The following is a 13,458-nucleotide window of genomic DNA, read 5'->3' as shown; positions in this document are numbered from 1 at the left end:
TTAGATGTAAATTGTTTTTTTTGTACATCATAATGAAGATATTTTTTAATGCTGTGCACTCAGTATACATAAAATATAATGGATTTTTTTTATCTTTATGGTAGCGCACTGATCTAAAATAAGCCCTCCCTGTCATTCTATAACTAGAAATCTTTTCAAAAATTACATTGCCTTGAGTAGTCATGGTTTTCAAATGTGATCATGAAACAGATATTTTTGCACCAATTGCTATCCTCAGAAATTTCACCAAAAAAATAGTGGGGTGTGGGGGAGAATGTGCAATGTGTGTAGGCCCCAGGAAGAAATTGGTCTCTCATATATATATATAACTCAAATAAAACTAATATATTGTCCTCTTTCTAAAATGATAGCAAGAAATGACAGAAAAAAACAGGTTTAAAAAAATGGTCTCCCTTATTCCCTCGCTGTATCATTTGGTGTCATTGTGAAGTTAAGACTGCATTTAATCTTTTCCATTGTACTTTCTCTTCATGAAAGAACAGTCGGTGTTTTTTTGTAATATTACAAGAGATGACCAGGCTTTTCCAATTTCTTACTAGAATGCGCTATATAGATATCAAATGTGCTGAGAATGTCCTTGATCCCTGCTTAATTCTTAGTTTTTCAAAGAATGCATTATTGCCGCCACTAAAACCAAAGTCATAGTAAGTTGTTGAGTGCTGGTCATTTCAAGACAAGAACAAGACTTCCAAATCTGACTGATACTTGTTTGGTCAGCTTTAAAGTATTTTTGTTATAAAAGATTTAACTGATATGTTTTGAATATTAAACTGAGTAGTTTAAGGTATTTTGAGAAAATGCAATTAAATACAATCTTGTATAACATTTACCTTGTCAGTATGAGCTGATTAAGTGTTTTTAAGTTGTTCAGTGCAACATGCCTGCAGAACTTGGAAACCATGGAAATTGTGTACTTTTTCTTTCACCTAGGAATTAGTTCTTACAAGACCAGTTTGTCACATCTGAGAATTCCATGCCTTGGTTCTAGTGATGCAGTCTGTCACTTGAAAGTACAGAAGTTTCCCTTCAGAAATGTAAAATTTTAGTGTCAGCTTTGACATCAGTGGAACACAATCCATATTGTTTGAGCTTTTAATGTCCAAAGGGTTTTGACTAATTTTCTCTTAATAATTTAGGGTGAAAGATTCTCAGCCAACCCTAAATGCGACTGTTTGTTAAGCCATTTAGAGGAGATATTTGCCTTTAAGGTTTGGGGCTAAAATTCTGTAGCAACGTTTCAATATGATGCATATGACAGGAAAACCAGCCTATAAGTGAATGCGTGAGGCGGTCTTGCCTGTGAAGAATCAAGAATTTCAGTAACAGTAACTGTATTGGCCTGTTTTTGTAACCTCCTGTGGGTAGGCTTTTTTGTGTATTAAGCCACTTTTTAAATCAACATGTTAAACTCCATACAAGTAAGAAAAGGCTTTGGTCTGCATTGTCACCAGGGATACCAAAGTCACTATGGACAGCAAAAGAAACAAGTATATGCCTTCCCCTGCTGTGAGTTCTTAAGGTGGTATTTTGACTCCTACTTTTGAAAATTTTCAATAATGTAATGTAAATAAAAATGATAATAGAAATGTCTGTTGCATTAAGTGACAAAATAGTTATTTTTTTCAAGTGTAATGATTGGGTATAAAGGGAAAGGAATCATTCATACCATGATTTACCAATTGTGTTGAGATTGAATTCCATTAACACCAGGTCAAGCAGTAGTACTACTGATTTTTCTCAGATGTCAGATTCAGATTTTTCTGAAACAGCCAAATGCACTGTTTGCAAAAAAATACATGAAAGCAATGATATAAATAATTCCCACCCTTTGTTTTAAATAAAAGGTTTGTTACTGTGTGTTTCTGCGAGTCTGGAACAGGTTCTTTCATTAATCGGCTGGCTGCAGTTCTCGGATCTCTTGCCTAACTAAAGGCCAGGTGACACTGGCCCCCTTTCCTGTGCTCCGCCCGACATGGTGGGAAGTCATGGTAAGGGTTGAAATGTGGACGCTGAATCGAAGTTTGAGCTGCCGCAGAGCGAATCTCGATTGGCATGTGTTCTGTAACATAGAATAAAAAAACTGTAGTTGCGAGGACCACATGTTCTCTGTAAGACACAACCTTGAATTAAATGCAGGATGTGATTTAACATCAAGGACTGGGTGGGTCTTGCACTGCGTTATAGATTAGCAGCTGAGAACAAATCGTTACATGTGCAAAACATCCATCCTGGGCTTTTTCCCTGCAGTTTGTGCTTTAATGTAAGAATAGTTTGAAGAATGAATAATTGTTATATGTGATAAGGTTATAACATATCTTCATAAGTCTTTAATATGCAATGCTTAGGTAAAAAAAAAGCATAAATGGTTGTAAGGTGCGTAATGGCAGACTGTTCTTTTGCTGAATTCCCAGTTTGAGCCACTTCACACGCCCGGCTGAAACCTACAGTACCATACGGTCTTCACGTAGTCCTAGACCGTAGGTGAATCATTAGATATGTCTCAGCCCTGTCTGGCTTATAATTGTTTTTCATACAATAACCTTAGTGGTTGATCTGCTGTCCAGCTGAGAAGTTGGAGATCTCTTCTGGACTGCCCTCAAGACTGACCGGCCGTGACCGCAGGTCAGGGCTGGGACAGGATCGAATGCTGATACAACTCCTTTTTCACCGCATTTTCTGTGCTTATTGGATAATGACCGCTGGGTAATGGCGGTAACACCCACTGAACACATTGTTGCCACTGATATTTTTTTAATGTATTTTTAACTTAAATATTGCGTGTGTCATCTTGGTACATTATTGGTTAGGTACCCATATGAATACAATTTGTAAGATACTGTAGGTATAACTGGTTGACTGCTGAAAAATATATTCCAAGCTCTACCTGGCTTTCTGCAAAGAAGGCTGTAAACTCATTCTGTTTTCAAAAACAAAAGTGACTTCCTTAAGAACTGATGAACCTCTGTCGAAAGCTTTTTTTCAGTTTGCGATTTTTTATTAATTTTTCATTTAGCTTAACTCCATCCAGCGATCAGAAGTGTTATGTAAAAATAGTGGTCCGTTAGCGAGAACTATTCCCTTGAGGGCCTCGGTGCAGTTACTGTGCTACTTCGCCGAGACCATTCCTTATTGTAATAACGTCTTAATTGTTTGCTTGATAGTTTATGGCTATCTCTCGGATAGCTAGCAAGTAATTAGTTTAGCGTCCGATTTAAAGTAGGTAACGGAAATCTTTTCAAATTATTTAGAAGACGTGTCAGTTGCTATATATTTCAAATCACTTTAAGATACTAGTAGATGCATAATGTTTAATACGACGTTTTGTTATCACGTACAGAAAACGCCGCATGTACTTCGGCACACCAATCCCAGGGATTGTTTTGGCTCTCGGAAAACCACTTGTCCTTTCTGGCCCCTGTGAATACTGTATGAAGTGAAAGTGAAATCTAGGAAGGGTCGCATTAGACTTTCGTACACCGTTTTTTTCACGTTCTTTTTTTTTTAAAATGTCATCTTCAGATTTTAACTTTAAAAAAACCGCGATCACAATCCTTTCGAGCTGCCTTTAATTGTCACTTGCGGAAAAGGTAAGAATGTCTGAAGTACCAACCTATTGTTCTATTTAGCTTTTCTATGCCACAGCGCCCACTTTAGTGCGTGTTACATCTGTTGCCATCATGCAACCGGTTTTGACTGGACCCACAGCTACACCAGCAGTCTAGCTTGTATTCATGGTATTCATATGCCGGCAGCAGCCCAACTTCACAAACAAGTTTCAGAGCGCTCTGAAACTTGAAAATCAACACCGCTTTCAATATAAGAATACTAATGAAGACATCACCTAAATAGAAAAGTTCTAAATCTTTTGTAACAGTTATTCAAATGACAGCCTTTACAAGTGTCAGAATAAATCCTTATAAAAAGTGTTTTTCCGCTGCTGGAGGTGTACTCATTCTGAAGTCGTCTAAGCAAATATTCGAAATTGCATTCAGGTAATGATAAAATCATTTTTATTAGTTATTATGAATCATGTTACTGTTATTAACTCCGATTGTATTACCTATGATGCTAATTTACAAAATTGCACTGAATGCACCTGTGAGTATAACTCACATTTTGTTACATATATATTTTCAAATGAAACGCAGATATATAAGATGCAAGATGATGTTCTCTGCTGTATTTGGGTACAGATGTCTAAGCCTAGTGAAGTTTCATACAGCAGCTTAGTCAGACCAGCGAGAACAGCTTTAAACCGGTTCTTTAGTAAGCAACAAAGCGGTGTCTGGCAGACATTGTCTTCACAGTGGGGAATAAACTATGTAGGAGACTTAAATTTGAATTTGTATCCAAAAAGGGTTAAGATGTGTCCTCTCCGGGTAGTATTTTTAAATTGTACATGGTTATTGTTTTGCCCGAGCCATGTTAATTACAGATTCATCATTCACCGCAATCTACCTTGTCCAACACTACAGTAGAACGTGTATTTTTTGCATTCATCCGCTTATTATCTGAAAGGTAAGTTGCTTATATTAACAAACCAAATTTAAAAAATAACCCAAAAGGCATTTCTATTTTGTCCACCCTGAGGAAATTTCATGCAGAGTCGTGAAGGGGAATGCCATTCAGAATGAGGCGTCGCAGTATTTCGGTTTTACCTGCATGATGTGCGAGAAATCTGTAGTTGCACCCTATAAGAATGGGTAACAGTCAATAAAATAAATGTGACCTCTTTGTTTATGAGAATTCACAATGGATAGAACAAATTAAGTGTAGGCTGAAGCAAAACAAACAGATCTGCTGTGACGGTTAAAATCGGTGTTTTAACATTTGATTTGAGACGCTTCAAATTGTGCCGGTTCGCCCCCGACATGACACGAGTCTATTTATTAAGAAGTAGAGAAACGCCAGAAAACACGCACACGTATCAAAAACCACCCCCAAAACATTACCATTGTCAAATAAGTATCTCTACCCTTTGAAGTTCATTATTAGTGATAAGGACTGGGTTTAATACAGTGCAACGTGGCAAAAAAAACAACCCAAAGATTTGTAATTCGTTGTAGATATAGGACAAAAATAAATAACAACACCACAAAAAAAGGTGTGAAAACATTAGGGGAGGGTAGAGGACGGAGGGGGGTGTGGGGGCTGTCTTCAGACCCACTCCCCTCCTCTGAGGTGTGGTCTGTGCATCTCTGAAGGGACAAAACCAGCAGCGTGCTGTGGAGATGGTGGTTAGTCAGTGTGGCAGGTGAGCTGCCTGGATTGTCCAGGCAAGAGCACCCAAGTCCTCAGTTGAACATCAAGGTACTGTGTAAGTATTTTTCAGAATTTAATAGTGTAACAAAATCTTCTGTCTTAATTTTACACGATGTTCTGCATTTAGATTTTATATTCATGCATTATTAAAATACTTTGGAGTTTCTTGCCGAAACTTTGAAATTCAGAGCCATTATATGTTTTTGCCATGGCTCTTGTCCTTGTGTGTCAGAGTCAGAGGGGACGTAGGCTTGACTGAAACGGAGGGCGCGGGCTTCCCTAACGGTTTGGTTCCTCTTTGTAGGACATCCCTTTGAGAGCCGACAGCCCGTGCCAGAAGATGACTGCCCCGAGCTCGGAGAAGGCGCTGGATGGTGGCTGGGGCTGGGCCATTGTGGCGGCATCCTTCATGGGCCAGCTCCTTGCCTACGGGTCCCCTCAGTCCGTCGGGGTGCTGTACCCGGAGTGGCTGAGCGCCTTTCAGGAAGGGAAAGGAGTGACGGCGTGGGTCGGCTCTCTGGTGTCCGGGGTTGGACTGATTGCGAGTAAGTTTCACGTGTGGGCTTGTAGGCGAGGAGAGCAGAAGCAGCACTCTGTGATTTTGGAACAAGTAATAGGTCTATTCCATGCTGAAAAGAGAAGAAAGAAAAGAAAACACAACGTTTCGTCTGTAAGGTCAGGTTGATCACACCTGAAGAAGGCTCCATGGCCGAAATGTTGTGTTTTCTTTCTTCTCTTTTCCGCATGGAATAAACCTCTTACTTGTTCCTTTGCAGCCTACACATCCTGACGCAGCTCCCCACCTGAACTACTCTGTGATTATTGCTGTTCTGTTTGTTCTTTAACCGATTAAGAGTTCTGGTCAGCTTTCTTGATCACCGCGTTTCACATTATTTTTTCTGAATAACATTTTATTAGTGCAGTTTTTATTTTGTTGACTTTATACATACACTATTTATTCTAGGACACTTAGCTGTCCTTCATTAGGATTATTAATGTGGCTTTTCTCTGTGTTGTGTAGAAACCATGAGCTAAAGTAGAGACATGCACAAAATTAAATAAAATACTTTTTGTTCTCTCACATCCATCATGATTTTCAAAATGCTTTGTCCACAAAGGGCAATGTGAGAAACAAACATCATTGATATACTTTACAGGCAATAACAAAACGCTAAGGACTCCATACAGTTAAGCATGTCACAAACAATATTTAATTGAGGTTTCATTGAGGAGCTTGGTCAGTGTGTGGTCTGCAAAGGAACAAGTAGAGGTTAATTGCAGAGTAATTTCAGGTTAATTGAAGAGTAAAAAAGCACAACATTTCACTTGGTGAGCCTTTTCCTCTTAGACGTAAGTTCAGCATCTGAAATGTGCTTTTTCTTTTTGTTCTAACATAAAATTAACCTGTATTTATTTAATTGAAATGGTCATTGGAATAGAAAGAGGCAAAGTCAAGTTATTGTATGTTTTAATATATTAATCATTACCTTGTACAACACTTACTTTAGTTCCCGATGTATGTCTTGACAGAGGAAGGCCGGGCGAGGTTAATCTCAATATCATTGTAAAACAGTTATGAAGAAAGTGATAACTAGGGACCAAAGCTCTCGTTTTAATGACTTCTTTAGTTTCATATCAGATTATATATAATATACTTCCAGAAAGTCTGCAATAAATAGATATGTGGTCTAACCATGTTTAATCTAAAACTAGATGCTGGTTGAAACCAGAATATTATCTTTTTTGTACTATATAATTCACAAATGGAAGAAAAGCTTATAGTTTCAAACTAATTACAAAAAAGACCATACAAAGAGTTCATTATCTGCGTTCTTGATCATTGATGATATGCAGAAAAAAACCTACCTCCACAGGCAAAGGTAGTTCCAGTGATCTGTGTAACACGTGTTTTAGCAGGAACAGCTGAATGACATTAACACCACAGATCTGGTGGGAAATTGTGTTTACCCTTTTTGGCATATGTTCTGTATTTATAACATTTTTTCATTTAATGTATTAATGAATAGAAAGTATTCAGCTATAAACTGGCATTACCAGGTTTCTATTTAAGGTGGTCACCTTAACATTTGTGAGTGAAGATGTTGTTCACTCCTCCTTTTTTAGAAAACAAATGTGCAAAAATTATGCTCATTATAATAGATCATAATATTAATTCTAGTTTTCAAAAATACATCTTTAATCTGTGAAATATGCAATTAATGTGTGAGTTTAAAATGTCTTGATAAGATTATCATCTTCTGTTTCATATAATATTTTTTCTCAAGGCATTTTACAAGATAACATCACTTAATTTAGTGTTAAATGGTCATAATTAGAAATATGGATATTAGTAGTTGCGAGGATTCTTCCTTGTAGCCTCTCTATGCAGGTATAACCAAACTTTGTGCAGTTGTGTCAAACCAAGTGTCTCAGTTATAAGATCAATCTATAGACCTGTAGAATATACAGGACATTGTTTCAAGATCTTATACAGCATTATTCCAGATTTTATTGATTTAGCTTTTTGCCTGTGGGGTTCTGTTCTCTTTCTGAGCAAGAGACCGAAATAGTGAGGTATAAACACAGTGAAATCATGTGAATTCTTCATCTTAAAAATACATGAACATGAAATGACTTCATTTTGATAAGAAGAGAAGACTAGGCAGCTTTGAAAGTTATACAAGAAACACTTGCAAAGTCAGTGTTTTGAAGGTTTATTGCTCTTTATTGCATTAATTCCATCACTGGAAAGAACCAGGTTGGTTCTTAAATATGCAAGCACTTTGCACACCACTGTTCATAAGAAGACAGTGCTTGTCATGTACATTGAGGAAGGCAGATTTTCCTGTTTGAGATTATTGGATTATATTCAAGTGTGAATTTATGTTCAATGAAGAGATAAATTACAAGCTGCTTTACCTTTAGATTTACTAATATTTTATTTGAACCTCTTCTTGTTGTGCTGTTTATAATTAGTTTATCCCGAACCTTAATAAGGATCATACCATTAGATTAACAGGGAGTCCTGTACATCTAGAGCACTAGAAACTGATACCACAGCTACCAACACAAATACCCAGTTTAAAATCCTGTTCTCTCACTTTCACCCTAATGCCAGACTGTGACCTTTCATGATGTTAGCCAATATCAATTATGTGCCTGCGAAGTGACACTTCTAAATTTGTCTTGTTCATGATGTATTATGTCTATTCCAGGACTGAAAAGTAATTAATATAAAAGTTGCTGATTCTTAGGAACTGTTTGTCTGGTAGCAAGGATGTTGTTTTATAACAGCATCTTAGATTATTATAAACATGAAACTTGTACATAAAAAATCATTTAGCACATTAAGCCTGTTTGTATTTTTATAGTACTTAGGTGATCTAACCCAGGCTTTTCTTGTACAAGGCCAGAGTATGAGCTACAGCAATATGGCTTGCCAGCCTGTTTCAGACTCCCAATGTGTAGCTTTTCTTTGAAACTTGATTCTCTTAGTTTATTCATCTGAGCCACTTAGGTACTCAGTCCTCAATGTAAGAGCTTCAAGAGCTGAAGTAGCTGTAGGAAGTTGTAGCAGCTAGAGAAAGGACTGAAGGTTTTAACAGTAAGTTAGGATTAGACTTTGGTATTCATAATTATAGTACTAAAAGTGAGCGTTAAACTGTCAGATGCTTAAGATAACCTGAAGTGTTTTATACATATTGACGTGGGGTAAAAGATCCTAGTTAAAAATAAATCTCTATAAAAAATGTAGGGAATGTTTTGTTCATTTGCAAAATGAAAGGAGGGTGACATGTATTATTTCTAAAGTGCATGTGCCACACACATCGAAAGAGAAAGCATTTGCTATTGCAAAAATGTACCAATACCTCAGGAATGTTTGTGTCAATTTCACTGTGCAGCAATCAGACCATCCTGTTCTTGTGTGTGTTCTCAGGTCCTGTCTGCAGTGCCTGTGTGGTGAACTTCGGCGCCAGACCTGTCACCGTCTTCAGTGGTGTGATGGTGGCAGGTGGGCTGATGCTCAGTGCATTTGCCCCCAATGTCCAGTTCCTGTTTTTCTCCTATGGGATAGTAGTTGGTGAGTGAAATGCTCCTGCATTGCATCATTTTCTCCATCCTAACTATGTCATTATTAAGCAGACATTTTTGCAGTTCATGAAATACTGTGGAAGACCAGATGGCTCACTTGTGCTGTGTAGAGATGTAGGATTGAATATGCTTGAGAACAGAAATGTAACCATTGTGCATTTCTATGAGCTCTTTAGTCTATGGACATTGTTCTTGGTAATCCTCAGAACAATATGTTTATTAACTATACAGTGGTAGTAATGTCATTTTATTCAATCTGATTTCATCCTATTTCATTATTTATTATATCCTAATATAGTGATTCTGACAGATATGCAAGTAATAAGCTAAAATAAATCGTCAGTAATACCAAATGGTCAGATTGAGATTTTTCATCGAGCTGCAATTAAGTTTTGTTTAAAACAACTGGTGCTCTTTAAAAATAAATTTCTACTCTTATACATCATACTTATATTTGATATATAAGTATGATGTATACTTATATTTTATACTTTTACTTATATTTTATACAGTGAAATGGCTCAAAAATGTATTGCCAGAAGGAAGAAATAAATACAAATAACACTGTTCCTACACCCTGATGGATTTGAGTAACAAAACAAATCAGTGAAATTCCCAACTTCCAAGATAATGTCTTAAATCTTATATCTGACAGTGTGACAAGACACCATCTCTTACTCTTCTTCAGTGATTTAACTGATAGACGCAATCCTTTTCTGCTTGGCACAGGACTGGGCTGTGGGCTGGTGTATGCTGCCACTGTCACCATCACTTGCCAGTATTTCGACAAGAGGCGAGGCCTGGCTCTGGGCATAGTCACAACAGGTACATCAGCTGCTTTCTCCTTACCAGATTCCATTGGAACTAGTGCTGCTTTTTTCACACTTTCACAATTATAAAGCGTAAGAGTTAGGCATCACTAAATTCCTTGAGTTGAAGTCATGAATATAAAAATTACGCTCAATATGAATTTACAAGATTAAAGGTTATGGTGCAACACCCGACAGGTGCTCTGTCACTTGGAGATGTTCATGTAGGTACTTTTCCCCTTCTGTAGGTACGAGCGTGGGAGGCTTTTTGTATGCCACGGCCCAGAATGAGCTCATAGAGCTATACGGACTGGAAGGATGCCTGTTGATGGTTGGAGCGTTGTCCCTCAACCTCATGGCCTGTGCTGGGCCCATGAGGCCCCTTCGCCAGCCGGGTTATTTCCTGAAGCAAAAAGCGGCGCTCGAACGGACGGAGGAGCAGCTTTCCATCCGCCCGGAGAGGCACCCCTTCCCGGAGGAACCCAGCAAGAAGTGCCTCGCCAGCGTGGAGAAAGGTTTGGTGGCGGGCGACGGCGACGGGAAAGATCCCGCAGCGTCCGAGAGGGCTTTCCTTGGCAGCTCTGCCCTCGTCCGGATCATCAAGCAGAAGCGGCAAGCCTACGCCAAGTACGTCCGCACCACCGGGGAGATCCTGCGCGACCGGGTGTTTGCGTGCCTTTGCGTCTGCCTGTTCCTCTTCAGCCTCGGGGCCTTCCCGCCGGTGCTCTTCATGGAGGACGTAGCCAGGAGCTCGGGCCTCGTCGAGGGAGTCTGTGTCATCCCCCTCGTTTCCATCGTAGCCATCATGACGGGCGTCGGCAAGCTCGCGCTCGGCGTCATGGCCGACCTGAGCTGGATGAACAGCCTGTACTTGTACACATTCACCATAGTTGGTTCAGGGGTGGTGCTTCTCATCATTCCCACGGCCGAGAGCTTCGTTGAGCTTGCAGTCCTTTCAGGACTGGTAGGATTCTTCTCTGGGAACTGGTCCATTACGCCATACGTAACCACCAAGATCGTGGGGCTCGAAGGATTAACCCAGGCCTACGGGATTTTGATGTTCTTCGGTGGATTTGGAATTATGCTTGGCCCTCCAGTTGTGGGTAAGATATTCCTTCTTTTCTTAAAAAAATCTTGATAATGTGAACATGAGGTGATTTGGGATTCATTATACCCTCATTAATCCTGTAACTATTTAACTATTTATTTAATCCTTAAAATAGTTGTATGATTTTGCTAACTGTAAAAAACAGGTTGTTGAATGTGAGATGAGCAGCTTCACTGATTTCTCCCTTTCCTATTTTTTTTCAGGTTGGTTCTACGACTGGACAGAGTCCTATGACCTAGCATTTTATTTCAGTGGAGTGTGTGTGTTGCTGGGAGGATTGGGCCTTTTGGTCTCTGCGTTGCCTTGCTGGGACAAAAACATCAAAGACACCCCCAGGCCCGAAATTAAATACACCAGTAGCCACGGCAAAGTTGCCTCAGTTGCCTAGATAGTGTTCAAATGCACAACATTTAGAATTTTATTAGAGCTCCCAAAGCTGCATTGTAACAGCCTTTGTCAGGTACCCAACGTGGAGTGCTCATGGGAGCCAGCAACTTAATAGAGAATTTCTCGTTCCTTCTTAATTTGAGAGTCATGAAATTAAGTGGGTCGCTTGTTCTCAAAGGGCTTAACATCCTAGCCGGCAGTGATTTTAATACTTCAGATTTTTTCACGATGTGTTCAAACGCTTTGCTATTACAGTCCTGTTTTAAGAGACTCGGATAATCAAGTTGAACACGGCATGCTGGTTACTGTAATAATTCCCTTTGTGGATTGTGTCGCATACCTGAAAGAGCAAATCTCTTCCCTGTGCATTGTGGGGGCTCTTACTGAAGTTACAAAAAGGAGCTTCTGTTGTAAATTATACAGGGTACAGTAATATTGGACAGTGCTGCCCACTGTTAATACCAAACCAGGTGGGAAATATAGAATATTATATTTAGCATGCAAATTGTGTATATACACATACACACATGCAAAACATATTGGAATAAATGAGGGAAATGCACTTTAGTGCCTTTTACTCAGTAGATTTTTGTTACATCTTAAAATGTTTGGTTGTTAACTCTTCTAGCAAAAGAGTTAAGCCTAATGAATAAAAATGGTTCTTTGAAATAAAATGGTTCTTTGAAAAATAAGAATTAGAGTAATATGATTTATATAATTAATATGATTTTCGCAAGGTATCATGGGAACATGTGCTGGTTCTGATAGGATATACCTGTATACATCACACTGATAGATGGAGAAATGCTGAAAAGGGTAAACTACACAAGGATGTGATGTACGCAGAGTCTAAAAACACGGTCCAGTTCATTTGCTGATTTTGTGTAGCATGCTTAATACTTTATATAATATTAAAAAAGGCTGGTCCTTTTTCTAAAACATGGAAGCAATACAAAAATATTTTATACTGTATATATATACAGTAATTATATATGCATACAATGGTTTTAAAGGTTAACTGATGCTGTTAACTTTTGTAGACTTTGATGCTGCCAACTTTTTCAAACAGTTATTTAAAATGCACTGAGCCAGATTGTGTGAAGCCTATGTTTGTAAATGATGTCAATTTTTTAAAACCTCCACAGAAAAGAATTTATTGAGTAATTCTTGTACTGTAAGTTAAGTTTCAAGAAAATGTGAGAAACTGAAATCACAACAATGAAACAGACTTATAACACTAGTATTTTGTATTATTTTTACTTCCTATTTTCTAATGGAAAATACTGTGTTTCATTTTTAAGACTGAGAAATGTATGTGTGTAAACTATTTTTGAATACATGGAAGGTGTAATTTTTGATGACATTTTTGATCCAAATATTGAAAGAAGTTTGTTGATGCTGTATTGCTATTGATTTTACTTGTACTTTCCTGTTCCACATTGTCATACGATTTTTTTTCATCAATGTTATTTATCTTTGCTACAGCACTATTTTTTTTCAGAACAGTGCCAAATAAAGAAAAATGATAATTGAAAACTTTTTTTTATGGTGAATCTTTGAATGTCACTAACAAGCCCTCTGAGAGTACCATACAGTTGTCATTTCTAGGGTGATGGAACACATCGGACCTTCAAGTCCACAGATGCCAATGTCCAATAGACAACTTGTGGTACAGCAGCCGCCCTAGTGATAGGATTAATTCATTACAGAACAGCATTTACTTTTTTTTTTTTACTTTTGAGCTTTAGAGTCCTTTAGTCCTGATAAATTACACTGTTT

The 13,458-nt window shown here is 38.2% G+C and overlaps 1 protein-coding gene across 5 annotated transcripts; it reads left to right on the top strand.

Moving 5' to 3' along the window:
• The first annotated feature begins 3,122 nt into the window (after nucleotides 1-3,122).
• On the top strand, nucleotides 3,123-13,184 carry slc16a9b (solute carrier family 16 member 9b). Of its 5 annotated transcripts, none has more exons than XM_015346534.2 (6): nucleotides 3,123-3,608; nucleotides 5,588-5,828; nucleotides 9,221-9,364; nucleotides 10,105-10,200; nucleotides 10,433-11,287; nucleotides 11,496-13,184. In XM_015346534.2, the coding sequence occupies exons 2-6, from the start codon at nucleotides 5,624-5,626 to the stop codon at nucleotides 11,678-11,680; spliced, it is 1,485 nt and encodes a 494-aa protein (XP_015202020.1). In that variant the 5' UTR covers nucleotides 3,123-3,608; nucleotides 5,588-5,623; the 3' UTR covers nucleotides 11,681-13,184. The 5 variants fall into 5 exon arrangements, with proteins under 5 accessions (XP_015202020.1, XP_015202017.1, XP_015202018.1 ...); XM_015346531.2 differs by lacking the exon at nucleotides 3,123-3,608 and adding an exon at nucleotides 3,636-4,013; XM_015346532.2 differs by lacking the exon at nucleotides 3,123-3,608 and adding an exon at nucleotides 4,068-4,539.
• Nucleotides 13,185-13,458: the final 274 nt, after the last annotated feature.

This window comes from Lepisosteus oculatus, chromosome 4 (genome assembly GCF_040954835.1).
Source record: "Lepisosteus oculatus isolate fLepOcu1 chromosome 4, fLepOcu1.hap2, whole genome shotgun sequence".
NCBI lineage: Eukaryota > Metazoa > Chordata > Actinopteri > Semionotiformes > Lepisosteidae > Lepisosteus > Lepisosteus oculatus.
The sequence above is the reverse complement of the archived record's forward strand: the minus strand, read 5'-3'. Positions and strand labels throughout refer to the sequence as shown.

Excerpts from the sequence above, each read along its gene's own strand:
- slc16a9b (XM_015346534.2), top strand. The coding sequence starts at position 5,624 with ATGACTGCCCCGAGCTCGGAGAAGGCGCTGGATGGTGGCTGGGGCTGG. Across the intron at positions 9,365-10,104 it reads CTCCTATGGGATAGTAGTTG|GACTGGGCTGTGGGCTGGTG; the intron begins GTGAGTGAAATG and ends TGCTTGGCACAG. Across the intron at positions 11,288-11,495 it reads GCTTGGCCCTCCAGTTGTGG|GTTGGTTCTACGACTGGACA; the intron begins GTAAGATATTCC and ends ATTTTTTTTCAG.